Here is a 16,820-nt window from a genome sequence, read left to right as displayed (position 1 = left end):
TCCGACAACATTTCAAAGGATAGTCCTTCACATCTTCGACAAAATGTCTATGGGAAACTTTAAGGCCTTCTTGGATGACTGGTCTATTTTTAGTAGCGAAGACACTCACTTGGTAGCACTGTGGGAATGTATGGAGAGATGTCGGAGGGCCAGGCTTGCCTTGAATCCGAAGAAATGCAGATTTATGGTGCCACAAGGCGAGTTGTTGGGCCACATTGTTTGTAAAGCTGGATTAAAAACTGACCCGGATAAGGTACGGGTAATTGTGGAGATGGAGTCGCCCACTGATGTGACAGGAGTAACGTCCTTCTTGGGACATATAGGATACTACTGGAAGTTCATTAAGAACTTTACTCAACTTTCATTCCCATTGGACAAGTTGACATGGAAGGGCGAACCGTACATATGGGGACCGGCACAGGGGGAAGCATTTGATGAACCCAAGAGGAGACTGGTGGCTGCACCCATTCTGGCCTATCAAACTGGGACCGAGAATTCCACGTACATGTGGATGCCTCGAACTATGCCATTGGGGCTACGCTAGCATACCGTACATATTGGGACCGGCACATGGGGAAGCATTTGATGAACTCAAGAGGAGACTAGTGGCCGCACCCATTCTGGCCTATCCAAACTGGGACTGAGAATTCCACGTACATGTGGATGCCTCGAACTATGCCATTGGGGCTACGCTAGCATAGGAAGAGGGACATGGGTTGGACCATCCCATCTATTTTGCCAGTCGCTTGTTGTCGAAAGCTAAAAAGAATTATAGTACCAGCGAGAGGGAAGCCCTCGGAAAGGTCTATGTCGTACAAAAATTTCAGCACTACTTGCTGGCAACACCTTTCACTTTCTATGTGGATCATCAGGCATTGATGTAACTGGTAAATAAACCCATTATCCAAGGCAGAATAAGCAGGTGGCTATTACCCCTTCAAGAGTTCACATTCACCATAATTGTACGGCCAGGCAAGAGCCATGTGATCGCTGATTAGTTGTCCCGGATTAAGTCGGGAGAGCCGCCAGAGGGAGTCAATGATGACTTTCCAAACGCACATCTATTCCAAATTGCGGCACTACCTTCGTGGTATGCAAACATCAAGGAATACTTGTCCACCTCTCAGTTCCCAGCCAAGATGTTACCAAGTGAGAGAAGAAAGTTGGTCTTGAGAAGCAGGACATTCCAGCTAATTAATGGGTTTCTATACAAAATGGGACCCGACCAAGTCCTCAGAAGGTGTGTGATGGAAGAAGAGATACTGGGAGTGCTACGGGAAGCACATGAAGGGCCTGCCGAAGGCCACATGGGTCCAGACACCACGGCATGCAAAGTATTGCTGCCCAGACTATGGTGGCCCACCCTGTATAATGATGCACGAGAATGGGTGGCGGGCTGTGATACTTGCCAGAGGGCAGGGAAACCATTGAAGTGAGACTTTATGCCCCTCAATCCATCACATGCCCAAGAATTGTTTGAACGCTGGGGTCTGGATTTCAGTGGACCCTTGAAGGCTAGTAGAACACAGAGATGTCGTTACATTGTGGTGCCACAGAGAACCTCACTAAGTGGATTGAGGCACACGCACTGCCAGATAACTCAACTTCAAGTATGGCTAAGTTCATTTATATACAGATCATCACAAGGTACGGCATTCCAATTCAACTGAGGAGTGATCGCGGTGGGCACTTTGTGAAGCATGTATTCAAGTTGCTCACGACGAAATTCAAAAAACTTCATTACTTGTCCAGCCCGTACTACCCAAGGGCCAACGGGCAGGCCGAGGCCACTAATAAAATATTGGTATCCGAGATCTATAAGTCCTGTGGAGTTGAGCAGGAAGATTGGGAAGAGAAATTGCCATCCGTACTCTAGGCATACCGGACCACCTACAAAGTCACAACGGGTCAGACACCTTTTCAGTTAATGTACGACCAAAAGGCCATTGTGCCAGCAGAGTTCATGGTCTTGAGTCTAAGGATAGCAATGGAGAACCGGCTAGGAGATATGGAGAGCTTGCGGGAGCGACTGTACATGTTGGGCAAGTTGGACGAACGAAGGATGATGGCCCAATGGGCCACCGGCGCTGCCCAACAACGACAGAAATTTTGGCATGATAAGCATATCCGACGCATGGAGTTTCGTCTAGGGCAGTGGGTGCTGAAGTATAACGGGCGGAATGAGATCAAACCTGGAAATTTCAAGGTCAGATGACTGGGACCATATAAAATTTGCGACGTAGCTGAGAATGGAGCGATTAAGTTGTCCACATTGGACAACCAACTGATCAAGGAGACGGTAAATAGGTCGAAATTAAAAGTCTACCACCGCAAGCAGCAGCAGAATGACCCAGTTTGTCTGAAGGCCGGGCCCACCCGGCCAATTTGAAAAGGTAATTATTTTAATAATTAAAAAACACAATAAATAAATAAATAAATAAAAATTTAGAGAACTCACCGTACGGCCAAGACATTAAATAACCGTACGGTCAAATTATATCAACTCCATACATTGGCCCAAAAGTAAGCGTAGTGCAAAAAACCGTACAGCGGCACAAAAGCAGACCACGTGAAATCCGTACTGCGAGGTGATATTTGGAATCCGTACAACCAGGTGATAATTGAAATCCATACAACCACGAAGGTGATGAAGGCCCCTACATCTGGTGGACGAAAACCGTACGGACGCTGAAGAAGGTTGTACGGCCAACAAGGGTGACGAAGAGTGATGTACGGCTCGTACACTCGGTGGTCGGACACAGTACGGCGGGTATAAACCGAGCCGTACATCCCATGTCACTGGTGCTAGGGAAGAAATCTGTACCGCCGAGCAACATTTCGTACACTTGCAAAACGGATTTCGTACACAGGCGAGACACGTGACTAAAGGGGTCGTACACTCTTTGGCATCAGTGCAACAATCAATTCCATACGGACGGTTAAATCCCCACACAGGCGGCCGAGTTTAGCAAATCTGTAAGTTGAAGAGAGTTTGTACACCCTAGTTGTCGCGTTGACTTGAAATTCATACTCGTGGTCAAGAAGACAAAGATTCCATACAATCCGTACAGGGTAGAGACCGACAAAGATAAAATCGTCGTACAAGGTAGGAAATAACGAAATTCACAAATTTATTAAGTGTTGGCTAGTAATTAAAAGAGTCATTTAAATGGAGTTAGGGAAACCAAGACTGGGGAAGCTGGATTGGCGAAAATAGTTGCAGCAGTTAGAGCAACCGTCTAAGTCAGGAAAGATGGTTGAAGCAAGCATAGCAGGCATGGACAAGGGAAAGAGAGTGTTGCAATCTGGAGTGAAAATTGCAGGACCAGTAGACACAGGAAAGGGCAAAAAGAAGCCAATGCCGATAAAAATCACACCTGACACTATTACATTTGAAGGATTAAGTGGAAGTGTATACAAAACTTGGTGGCTGGAGACTCGAGATAGTAATGGGATTAAGCAATCTCTCAGGAAATCACGGGTGCACTGGGCATTCCAAATGCCCATCTTTGCGATCAGAGATTTTGAATCATGTTTACGAATGATGGTGGCCACATACGACAATGCAACTAGGGCATCAACATTCTCTTATCAGCAGAGCACTGTGACCGTATCCTTTGCACCCGATGATTTTGCCAAGGTCTTTGGCATACTAGATGAGGGGAAGAAAATAGACAAGAATGCCACTAAGATGTCGCCAGAGAGGAAAGAGCAACTACTACAGTTGATTTGTCGAAGTGATCTCTCAAATCAAGAATGGGCAGCGATTAAGGCACCTAAGGGCAAAGGGTTGAAAAAATCATACATCGTTCCAAGAGAATGGCAATGCCTGCTAGTTGTTATGAAAAGAAGACTTACTGGAGCCAACAGGGCATCAGACACGGCGGTACCCATGATTGCACTTATGAATGGATTGAGGAATGGGACGATGTACAACTGGGTTGCAATCAATTCATGAATTCCTGACCCTACAACGCAAAGCTTTTTACATGTCGTTCCATGCCATAGGGTTATTCCTTGATGTTGTACACGCACAGGTCTATCCGGAAAAGCATGTCTGGAAACCTCGGGAGACGTTGGACTCTTCACAGCCAACCATATTCTATTGGACCCACCTAGATACCGTCACAGGTAGCGAGGAAGCCCATTCTAGTAGGAAGCGAAGGAGACCACCACATGTAGGAGAGTCAGAACATGAGCAAGAGACAGAGGCAGTTCACGAGGATGCACAAGAAGAGGATGATAGTAGTGCAGAGGAAGGGGAGGATTTTGAGGACACTTCTTCTAGGAGCAGCCAAAGTCACGACACATTCTGCCTTGATAGCCGGAAAGAAGTAGAGAAAACCCCTGGTACAGAGGAGAGTAGTGGTTGTGCGGTGTCTTTTGGGCACGTGACGAGAGGTATCCGTGGATTACCGGCGGGTGGAGTGAGACCTGCGGGAGTGGGCCAACTAGTGTATGCACTAGTAGTATTGACTCCAGATGGAGGACTGACACCTCTCCCAGCTTCGGGGGTGATGGTGGGAGCCATACCAACCATACCCATTCCAGGATTTGGGCAGTTGAGACCTCGACCCCCATTGCCTACACCCTCTAGTGTCGCCACAACAGTTCCGGCAGGGGATACACCAGTGATTCAGACAAAGAATGTGGCAAAGGGAGCTCTAGCAGTTTCATTGGTTCCCAATGAACGTCCTTGCACTGGGTCTACCGTACGGAGGGAACCTGTACATACCGAGGTGTCGGCAACAAAAGGCACGGTGACCGTAATGGCGAGAGATGATGATGCCACCATGGATGCGTGGTTGGGTCGCTATGAGATGCATCCTATGCCACCACTGGGACCCCCGGCTGCCTCACCCCAGCCACGTCCTTTTCCTGAGATTGTGGATCTAGATGAGGGTAGTTCTCATTAGGAGAAGGGACGGCAGAAGTTGGCGATGGACTTCCTGCAGGACACTGTTGGGTTTGGGGAGGAGATGACAGAGATGCAGCAAGGATTCTCCACTTTCTGGAGCAGCATTGTATGATGAAGAGTTCACACTTTCACTATCCTCTCCTTGTGCAATCTGATTTCTTCTTTTACCTCCAAATGAAGTGGTGGACTGATTTTCAGGACATTGCCATGCTTGCAAATTTGTTGCACTTGTAAAACTTGTCAATGAACCCACTAGATCCTCCTCTTTGGCTTCCAAATCTGCCTCTATTGTTGGATCTTCTTCCTCTAAAACTGCCCCTTGAGTCTGAAGTTTTTCCTTGGGAATTACTTGTCTCTCCTTGAGACCTTTGGGACTGCCCTCTACCTGCAAAAGTCCCTCTTCCTCTGAAATTTGTCCTTCCCCTACCTCTACTTTGCTTCTCTTGCTTCCTTTGCAACTTTGCTTCAGCCTTCAGTGCCAACTGATAGCATTCTTCCACTGTTCTTGGACTTTTGAGACTTAATTCATCTTGTAGGCTATACTTTAGCCCATTCAAATACCTTGCAACCTTATCAACATCTTCTTCCATGTGGCCTGATCTAATGCTCAATTTGTAGAACTCTTCTGTGTAGTTCTTCACATCCATGTCTTTTTGTTTCAAATTTTGTAACTTCCTATACAACTGAATGGCACAATCACTAGGGAGGAATTTGCCCTTCAACTTTGCCACAATTGTATCCCAAGATGTAATCTTAGTCTTACCTTTCTTCTTTCTCTCTTCTTGTACATAATCCCACCATAGGGATGCATGTCCTTTCAGTTTAGTCCTTGCCAATTTCACTTGTTGCCCCTCAAGTATCTCTTCAAAATCAAAGTATTTATCCATCTCTCCTATCCAATCTAGGAGTTCTTCTCCATTCAGACTCCCTGAATACATTGGAAGATCAATCTTGACCTTAGAACCATCATTCTTAACAGCCTTTAGCAACCTGTCCATTCTCAACTCCTCAACATCTCTTTCTGCTTCATGTTCTTCTTGTGGTGTGGTGTCTTCACCCACTTCTTCTTCTTCTTCTTGGTCACTCAAATCTCTTGTGACCACTCCTCTTTTCTGAATTGTCTCAACTGATGTGAGTCTTGCATCAAGGCTTTCCCTCGTGGCTCTCATTTCTTGGGCAAGAGATTCTCTCACCTCTCTGACTATTCTCTCCATATTCATCCTTAGAGACATCTTGGGGTTTGTCTCCTCTTCTACAGAGAGATTTTTTGAGTATTGGATGTCTACACACAAGGAACTTTGTCTTAACTTGTTACTGACTGTGGGCTGCTCTGTCACATGCATTTCTTTGGGACAGTCATGACATTTTTTGGCATTTAGCTATCACAATAATCTACAATGCTTTGGGACAGGTTTGTATAACCTCTACACTCATTCCACTTCCCTCTCCTAACATAAGAAGCCCTGACTATGCACTTTTGTCTTTCAAATCCACCCTTCACTGTTTCACCAGTCCGATACATCTAGATATCAGACTAACAGTCATACCTCAGCATGCGCAACCTTGACCTTTGAGCCCTGCACACATAGGACATGATACATAACCTTACTATACATCTTCCCACCCATTTTGGTGATTTTTCACCGGTGGGAAACAAAGTTAACCTACCTAGGGTTTTTACCAGTCTAGAAAGAAAATACAATATCTCCCTTAATACTTAATGAAAAGAGATGAAACCAAAACCAAAATGAAGTAGACTCCAGTCACTTTCATCCCCAATTGGTCTCAAGTCATGGCTTTGCAAGTACAGTCCGTACAAATTGGTTTTGCAGCAAAAAAACGTGAGAACATGCACAGAAAATGATTTGTTATTGATCAAAATTGCAACCTCAATGTCACCAACCCCAGAGGTCGTGGTTACATGGCCTATTTATGTGATTACAATCAGTTGCTCACCCTTAACCAGTCCACAACCGTCCCTTAACAACATTTTGAAAAGTTGCATGACAACATTGAAAACTTGTCATTACAACTTTGACAATATTTGAACAACTTATAAAACTTTGACCCAAATGACTCAAAAACTTCACCAATGATTCAAAAGGACTTCTAATGGTCCAAAATGACCGTATTGATAGCAATCCTTACAAAACAAGACAAAAACCCAAAATTGGGCATAGTTGCATGAGAGGTGCCCCTACACCATATTCCCTTTGCATGTCGCCAACTCACTGATTGTGAAAATCTTTCCATTTTGGATTCAAAAGGATATTTTGAAAGATTTTCCTTCCTTGAAAGAATTTTGACAAATTTATCCACTTTGGCAGGAATCATGTTCGTCTGGACTTTTTGAGAGAGAAAATTCTTGTAGAGAGAAATTTTCATCTTGAAGGAATTTTTCGTGTTTATGAGTTCATCTCGTTCTGAAGGAGATTTTTTATCAATCCATCACTTTTTCTATTTTTTAGGATTTTTTTCCATTTTGAGCTCTAGAATTTAGGAGAGAGAATTCTCTCTTGGCCAATTTTTCCTCTGTCTTGGAATTTCTTCATCTTGGGCAAATTTCCTTTCTGAGAAAGCAATTTTGAATTCCTTCCTTGCTTTGAATTCTTTTCTCAATTCTATCCTTGGGGTTCGTTTCTACCTTGTGGAGGAATTCATGTTATGGAGGAAAATTCTTCCTCAACCCCTGTCTAGCACTCCATCCTCAACTTGGGCAGCAATTTTACATGATGGGGGAAATTTTTCTTTGGAGGAAAATTTCTCCTCTCTGTCATTCTAGCGCTCTCCTCCCAGTTTGGGCGTTGTTTTCACATGGTGCAGGAATTTTGGTTGAGGAAAATTCCTCTTTCGCCCTATTTTGGCACCCTTGCTCAACTTCGAGCACATTTTCCACTTTGAGGAGGATTTTAAATTCATTTTAGAAACTCCTCCTTTACACTCGTTTGGTGCCCCAATCCTTCTTTGGGCACTATTTGGACCCTGTGGAGGAATTTTAGATTCTTTGACTTTTCCTCCTTGCCTTGGATCCGGCACCCTCTTTGCTAACTTGAGCGCCCTTTTACCTTAGTGAAGGATTTCTGATCAATCTAGGAAATCATTCCTAACTTGTCCATTTTTTGATCTTTCCAAATTTGGATGCCATTACTAGAATGAAGTAGATTTCTCTGCCTTGGAAGATTTTTCATGCTTTTTCCACTTCAAGAAGGAACTTCATACTTAGCCATTTCCCTGACCAACAGTCTACTTTTTCAATTTTCCGAATTTAGACATGAATTTTTAGGAATGCTTATGCCCCTAGTGTCCTGACCATTGCCTAAGATGGACCTTCCAAAAATAGACTTGCTAAAAATAGTAAATACTTCAAATCATCAAATTAGGGCAAACCGGGATAGGGTGACACTAAAAATAGAAACTGCTAAAAATAGTAAGTTTGACTTTTAGCAAAATTAGGCCAATCCGAGACGTGGTGGAACTTACTAAAAATAGTAAGTGCTCAGAATTCACTCAAATTTCACTAGTAGCTTCCTTGAAGGGCTCTGACTTCATTGCAACATCCAGATTTTCCAAAACCCTATGGAAAAGACCTCAAACCTAAGTCTGAAGAACAAAACCCTAAAATAGGCAAAACGAGTTCTAGGCTTAGCCAAATTCACTCAAATGACTTGCAGACTTGATCAAATTTCATCAAAAACACTTGCAAACTAGGGAGACTGAAGGGATTGTTGCGAAAAGACCCAAAGAACCAAAACCAAAAGACCATGAGGACCTAAAAAGTAGAGGGTCCCCATTTGGAATGGGGTGATGTGTGATTAGGTCACAACAATACTATAGGGAGTGATTGCAATGATGAAGAAGAAAGAAGGAAGAAATTAAAAGCTTTCTATGAAGCAAATGAGACTCTGAAGGTTAGCAAGCTGAAACTAGTAATGAACAAGCAAATGAGGTCACCTGCAATTATTCAGCTTTATTCTACTCTTCTTTCGTTTCTCTTGTGGTTGTTCATAGTTTTTTGTTCCACCATCCATAACCATTCAAGTGGAAGTTCTTTCTTCACCTTCTACACCTCCACACCACTATGTTATTTCTTTTTGAATGGCATCTTTTCGACCCATTAAGCCTATGGAAGAGATATCCCCCATAGAAAATCTTTCTAAGACAACAACTGAATGTGTTACAAAGTGAGTGCAAGCATCATTCCGGAGAAAAAGGCAAATGCTGACTATAAAACTACTCAATTTGGTAGTTGTTTCATAATGTCCCTTTTTTTGGTTCATTCCAACATCCCTAGAAACTCAAACTCTCTTGGAGAGTGCTAGCGCTATTGAAAAGATATTTTGACAGTGGTAGAGAGTTCCTAGAGCCAAGATGAGTACAATGGTACTATCCATGTGCAGATCTAACATTCTAGAAGCACTCCACACTAGTGTTATAAGACTCAGACTCAACAAGCTGATTTTTGACCCAGACACAAACTCAATGGCCAAACCCAATACAAACTCGGCAAATTGGAAAACCCATGAAATGCAAATACTTTTAAGGATTTAAAAATTGTTTCATGCACCCTTTAATAAATAAAACTTAAAGACACAATAATCTCATTATGTAGAAGCTACTTTGATCATGTACACAAGTATACATCGATCACATAAGTATAAACACATATTTTAGTTGAAGGAAATAACACATTTAGATATATAAATATTGTCAAACTTATACAAAAATGATGGAATATGAAATCCACAGCATAAAAATTTCAAAACAAAAAATAGAAGTGTATGGCTCAAAGGAGCCTGCATCACTTGGCCCTCCTACATGGGCAACCAAGATAGGTACAAAATGACAATGCAACCATGATATCTACATGTGTCTTAGTGACACACCAACATCCAAGGTGTTTGCTCATACTTTATCCTTCTCTATGATGGCTATTGTCTCTGCCTCTCTATCTACCTAGTCAGCCAAATCAAGGTCCTCATACCTAAAGATAGGATCCTCAACCTCAATGATCCAATTTGATTATAGATAAACCTCCTCTAGTGTGATGGGTCATAAGTCACTACCCAAAATTTGTTTGTGGCGAAGGGGAAAATTGTAATGAACATAAACTAGATCATTCAACCTCTGCACTGGAAATCTATTGTGCTTCTTGGAGTGTACATGCTCAAGCATACTCCAATTGTGCTCACAACCTGAAATATTGCATGGCTGGCTCAATACTCGAATCGCAATCCTTTGAAGATTTGGCACTTTAGCACCAAATCTTTCCCACCATGCACTAAGATGAGAAAAAAAAAAAATCGGATTGTCCAATTTTAAATTTCAATATTTAATAATAATTTAAAAAAGCAAAAGTTTATTTTATAAACATAAATTATACCCTTAATATATTTTTACTTGGTTGCATGTTATCGAGTTGCTTTGCATATATCTCGTGCAAAGAGATCACCTTGAGCAAGTCTAAAAATCTCAATCTCGATGACTATGTGTGCTCGAACACCATAATTAGACATCATCCACTCCATGACTATCTAGAGCCCACTCAAAACCTCCTCATCCGCCTTGAAATCAAAGCGAAATTGGAGAGTCACACCTGCACGGGCTTGTGATGTTGGAGGTGTTATTGTCTAAAAACGATTTCCCAAATAAATGGATCTAATGACCTCTTTGGCCCTAACCATGCCCTCATATATGTAGCCCATTGTGGACTTCTCTCTATCAGCAACTCGTAGGAGAACCACTAAAGGCTTTGTGAACTACAATTATTGTGAAACATTAACATAAGTGTGAACAAAAACAAACAAATAAAACAAAAAAATGAAAAAAAATACAATGTAGAATTAGATTTACCTCTACGATTTCCTTGATCGGTACCTAGAAGCTTTATTCATCAAAATCCCAATTACCCACACCAACCCTTACATTAGTCTTAGCATATGATGAGGAAGTCCACTCACTAACAAACACACGCCTCACATCTCCCTTTTCCTAAAACAAAGATTGTAATGTAAGAAAATTGGTTGCCAACTGGTTTATTCGAAGACAAGCTAACTTCTTCCCTATGAATTGTCTTCGTAGGCCAAGGACCCACATATTATTGTATTACAAATATTTTTGGCTATCTCCACACATGCTATTGTCCATCAAATCTTTCCAAGATCCTCCAATATGAGGTCAAGGCAATGAGCAACACAAGGAGTCCAAAATAATAATGGGTGCCTATCCATGAGTAGTATACCTCTAGCAACGCAATTTATCAAATTATTTGTAACTACTTGCACCACATTCTCCTAACCCACTTGACCCAAGATTCCCTCCAAAGCTTCAAAAAGGAATTAAACATTTTTTCTATTTTACAAAGCATCAATAGATTTTATGAACACTGTGCCACCTAAGAAATAAACAAAATCAATGATTCAATAAAGTATAAATTAAAAATCTTAATTATTAAATCAATGCATTTAAGGAAGTACAATCACCTGAAGAAGAAACAAGTAAAGTAAGAAATGTTTTGTTTCTTCTATCCATCCAACCATCAATCATGATGATGCAACCCTAATTCCTCCATATCCCTCATTCCTCATCAATTGTGGCTTTCACATCAACCACCTTTTGAAACAAAATGGGGCCCTTTATCTCCTCGTCATTAGGGGCTTTGAACCCTACAATGCAAATGGTAAAGGTATCCACTATGCTTTGTAAAATGGAGATTTTAACTTTAAATTTGACATACCTGTAAATATAAAAATTTAAGAGACAAAGAATCAAGCTATATAACTTAAACAAAATAATAATAATTACCTAGCTACGTGGAATGGAATGGTACAATAGAACCAAAAGTCTCCAATTGCACTTTTAGCTGCATCATGTTTATCTTTGTTCCAACACATCTTGGAGAAGTCGGTCATCTTAGGAGAATGCAAACTTTCACATAGATCAATCTCCTATACACTTGGCATTGATGGTGTGGTCAAAATTCATATTTTGTGCTATTTTAATATTTTTTGTAGCTTTGGTGGTTGTGCAGAAAAAAATTAAATTATTAAATAATTAAATATTTAAATTGTCATAAAGTAGAAAATAAGAAGAGAACTTATCTTTTTTTTTAAGCTGCAGCATAGGTCAATAAAAATATCTACATGAGTTCTTGGGCTCTCACCCAATACAAACCAAAGACCAATGAGGTCGAGATTTGGTAAAAACAAATCCTAATGTCATCAATGTCTTTCTATACTGCTAATCCACCGAATTATATCAAAATCCCAACTCATCTACTATCTATACTGAACTTTTATAGGATATATGTTGTATTTAATACTAGTAACAAGAATCCATACCCTATATATCCTGCCCCTGTTCTTGGTTTACAAATTCAAACAACCACTACATGCCATAGGTGGGCTCCAAGTTTGTTATCTCTTTCAAAAAAGCACACCCCCACGCTACCTTATGACGATGTTGCATTAAAATGTTGGTACAAAATTTAGATAGAGAGGGATGCCATTCAACCATAGCCTCTTTAACCAGAAGCCTTGAGATGTCCTTCAATGTTGGAATACCCACACCCAATCTCACCATTTGGAGAACCTCCTCCGATTCCTCAAGAAAAATCTTCTTGATCAATGTTTGTGCCAAGGCCCAAACCATGTCCTTTTGTTCCCCTAAATCTAGCAAAGGAGCCGCAAAGCCAGAGGAAATGTCGGTGTTTACTCTGTATCGCTTATCGATGACCATGAAATCTTCCCCCTGCACAAGCTTAACTACCTCAAAATGAGACCATGGTGTGTTTTGAACACCATCTTTAACCTAAGATCTAATATTTCTCCCAAGAAGACCATCTATCTTTGAGAGAAAACTAATCTTATGGGAGTGTTCATCATCAAGTGATTCTCCAGCACAGGAACATATGGTATTCACCAACCATCACCGAAGAAAAAGGCCCCATCCAAATTATATCATGCAAGGCAACCAATTCAAATGTGTGAAATAATGGCCACATCTTGAAATTATCCTACACTCGCCCGAAACTTGAATGGATAGATTACCTCGTACAAAATAATCTTTTGTATCATTTTTAAGCATGGTACAAGACACTCAACTTGGAGTAGGAGAAGCGCATGTTGTCATCAACCTTCCTCCCACAAAAGCCACCCGTTAGCGAAATCATTCAAACATGTGAAGCCAAGTTTCCCAAATGAATGATGATTTCTTGCTCATATCTTAATGTGTTTGGGGCGAAAGATTACACGATGTCTTGTCAAATGGACCCCATCGAAACTTGATTCCAACTGTCATAGCCCAATTGGCAAGGGAGTCTGCTTCACCATTAGCCTCCTAATAGATATGAATGGCTATGTGATAATTCAACTTAAATAACAGTTCTAAAGCAATATCCAAGAGAGCTTTTAATTTCCACCCTTGCACTGATTTGCCTCTAAGAGCATTAATGACTATCATTGAATCTCCTACAATTAGATTAACTATTCTAAGATCTATACACAATCTCAGTCCTAAAATGAGAGCCCGATGCTCGGCTTCATTGTTTGTTCCCCTAGAAAGCACTCTCAATCAACTGCATATGACTTGACCTTTTGAGCCCCCAACATACCCGAATTGCCTCTTGACACTCCATTGAAATTCAATTTGTACCACCCATATTGGGGTGGTTGCCACTCAATCTTATTGCAAGAGATGTGGGACTCAACTCCACTAGCCCAATTGATAGGGGAGAAGACAGCCCATGTTTAATTATTTAAAAAGGGGTTGTTATATGGAGACATAAAAGTGACTTATTTTTGGGCTCAAAAATAAAGTAAAATTAAAAGGTCAATTCAGCAAAAAATTAAAAGGTTACGAAAAATAAGATTTTATTATTTTTGAAAAGAGTATAAAGAGGAAAATTGAGAATGGAAAGGGTATTCTTGGCATTTCATTTTTACAAACCCTAGTTTTGGAGAAGAGAGCAATTGTTAATCTTCAACATACAATGGAAACCTTATGGATGAAAACCCTCCTAGCCAATCTATTTGTGGACTCACACAAGATTCACAAGTGCACTTAAATGTTCAAAGTTTACTGACATTTGAATCAAGCATTGGCATGTCATTTCCAAATATCAAGGTATTCATTTACTTCTTATTGCTATTGAAAGTTGGTGAGTGAAATTTAAACTTGACACCAAAGCTGGCCGCCACTTTTGAGTTGTGCTGCTATCACTGCTATATGAGAAAGAAATAAATTTATTGCAACACTTCATGAACAAAACAGTTTTGTGTTGTACATGAAGGATTTAATTTAATTAAAATTCTTTTTTTGACGGGCCAGTTTATATCAGATTTAAGAATCTAGGAACATTAGCTAAGTTTCCGATGTCAAATCATGAATGTGATATGATCACAACAATGAACCACGTAGCAATTGGGCATAGATCTTCATGAACAATATGGCATGGTGTATTTGAATGTAACTATAAAATCAAGAGACACAAAAGGGAGAAATATTTTGCATGACCCAGAAGAATTAAAGCACTATCAGAACAAAAGAGTATGGACGTCAATTGGAAAAAACAAATGTAAATGTTCCATCCACGATAAAAATAAGAGCCTCCTCTCAAATTAAAAAAATGATGAATGTAATTCTGCTTGACGAAGAGTCTGATAAAAAATTATCAACCTTGTACAAAAGGGAATATTCGACCTCTCTAAACATTAGAAAATGATTTCTGAATAAACTTTCCTAACTCAGTCTCTTATTTTCATACATTCAGTTGTGCAGTGTAACTAGCTTGCATATAAATGAATGAAATATAGCCATAGATGATAACAAAGCTTCAAAATTTCCAATGAATTCTGGAAACGGAACAGTGGCTATACCTGAATCCGAGATGGAACAAGATAGTCACGGGCACCTTCAGGTGTAGATTTTGACAAAATTGGAGTTTCAATCTGTTGCATAAAATTTATCAAATATTTTAAAAAATTAATAGAAGAAGCATCATGAAAAATCAAGTTATTTTTCAAAATCCGCTCAGACAAACCACTATCATTACAGACCATCAGGATGAAATAGAATGATATTAACACTACCACCACAAAATGTGAACAAACATAACCAGAATTTCTTTATAAGTATATATATTTTAACTTCTCAAACCATCTCATGGGCATAAACTATATATAAATTGAAAAACTTAAGATATATTTTCTACCTCTACAAAGCCATGTACATCTTCTAAGTATTGCCGTATAACCTTTGAAACTTTGTGCCGAAGTCGTAGATTATTATTCATTTGTTGACGCCGTAGATCAATGTATCGATACCTGCCAAACCATTGAACTGAACACAAATTCACTCACAAATGAGGATAGACCTTGAAGAGAAGCATTGGACAAGGATTTTCCAGAAGAATTACCTCAAGCGAACCTCCTCAGTTATGATGTCACTTGCACCATCTGCAGTGGTAACCAGAAATGGCAAAGCTGACCGTACAGGATTCAACAAGCGAATTGTCTCTGCAGCCACCTGGTAGACACAATTTGAAATACCAGAGGAAAGCCACACAAAATTCATCCCTTCAGACATCATGCATTCCCATTAGTAAAGGCTGCACTCTTAAACCAAAACTTTGCCAGACTCCTCACAAATAAGATAGTGCATGAGAAAAAACAATGGCAAATGTGGAGACAACCAGTACGAAAACATTTTTCATCTAGGATAAACACACTTACCATCTACAAACTAAATGTTAATTCAAAGCTTATACACATGACACACAACTGGAACATTTATAAGAAGGATTTAAATGACACTAGAAGCAATGAATTTATAATGATCCTCATACAATATAACACACAATAATAACTATTTTAAGTGTAATAAATACAATATAGTAAGTTTCACAAAATCACCTATAATGTTGGGGTCTCATGTGGCCATTTTTATTATAAATTTTATGAAACATATTGTAACTAGCAGAATTGATTTAAAGCTATTATAAAAATATATCTTAATCAAATGTATGTGGCAGAGTCCCTATGAATAAAAATGCTTCTCTTTTCTGCAAATTCTACTCCTCTATCAAATATTTTCCCACAGTGGTACCAAAGCTCTCTAGGATGACTCTTGTCATGCATGGGATTAAGTATGCGTGCCCAAAACAAAGAACAGTTAATGAAAAGGAAACATGATAGGATATTATCAAAATTCAGACACCATTCTATTTGGAATGCTAGTAACAAAGAAGACCATCACACAGCAAATGCACAGCATTTACATCAGATATTTTCAAAGACAATGTGATCCAATTATTTTTAATCTCCCGATACAAGATACAGAGAAAATTCATAGGATCACCCAGTGCCTCTTACATAGGAAAATAGAACCTGATTTGCATGACCTCTAACAAAAGTAGCCAACTTTGACAAAGGAGAAATTTGTAAAATAATGAGCCCATTTGTTGGATAGAAGGATGGCTGAGCCTCCCTTACCCTTGGTTGCTTAGTTGAAAGATCCCAAATGGATCCTTTTGCTGTTGCTGCTGTAAATTCTTAATTAAACATACTATATTTTGTGATTTTCCGGTGATCTTATAGAGTAGACAGAAGTTGCAGAAAGGGATTGTTTCTCTTTGGGTTTTGATGTTATAAGTAAAGTAATTGATAAATAGCAACAACTGTGAAATAAAACAGTAAACAATGTTCATATGTAAGAACACTTAAGCAATCTGAAAATACGGCAAATCATACAAGGCAAATAACCTAGTTTTGTATTCAGCAAGAATCCATACATTTATTTGGAGTTGTTCTCAATCTGGATTGATGCCAGATGGAGGAATATTACTGGCAACGAACAAGGAAGACCAAATAAGTTGAATACAACCCTTCAAGCCAACATACAAACAAGG

At 39.9% G+C, this 16,820-nt stretch overlaps 1 protein-coding gene across 3 annotated transcripts in view; it reads right to left on the bottom strand.

The window, feature by feature from the left end:
- LOC131071370 (aspartate--tRNA ligase, chloroplastic/mitochondrial) overlaps window positions 1-16,820 on the bottom strand; it is a 126,895-nt gene that overhangs the window by 85,862 nt on the left and 24,213 nt on the right. For 2 of the 3 annotated variants that reach the window (XM_058007199.2, XM_058007185.2), the window contains exons 3-5: window positions 15,330-15,439; window positions 15,126-15,237; window positions 14,791-14,862 (exon numbers count right to left, since the gene is read on the bottom strand). In XM_058007199.2, the coding sequence (XP_057863182.2) occupies window positions 14,791-14,862; window positions 15,126-15,237; window positions 15,330-15,439 (294 nt within the window). The remainder of the gene's footprint in view (window positions 1-14,790; window positions 14,863-15,125; window positions 15,238-15,329; window positions 15,440-16,820) is intronic. The other variant, XM_058007192.2, reaches the window with a different exon arrangement.

The sequence above is a fragment of the Cryptomeria japonica genome, chromosome 1 (genome assembly GCF_030272615.1).
Source record: "Cryptomeria japonica chromosome 1, Sugi_1.0, whole genome shotgun sequence".
In the NCBI taxonomy this organism is placed as follows: Eukaryota; Viridiplantae; Streptophyta; class Pinopsida; order Cupressales; family Cupressaceae; genus Cryptomeria; species Cryptomeria japonica.
This window is presented reverse-complemented; position numbering and strand designations above follow the sequence as displayed.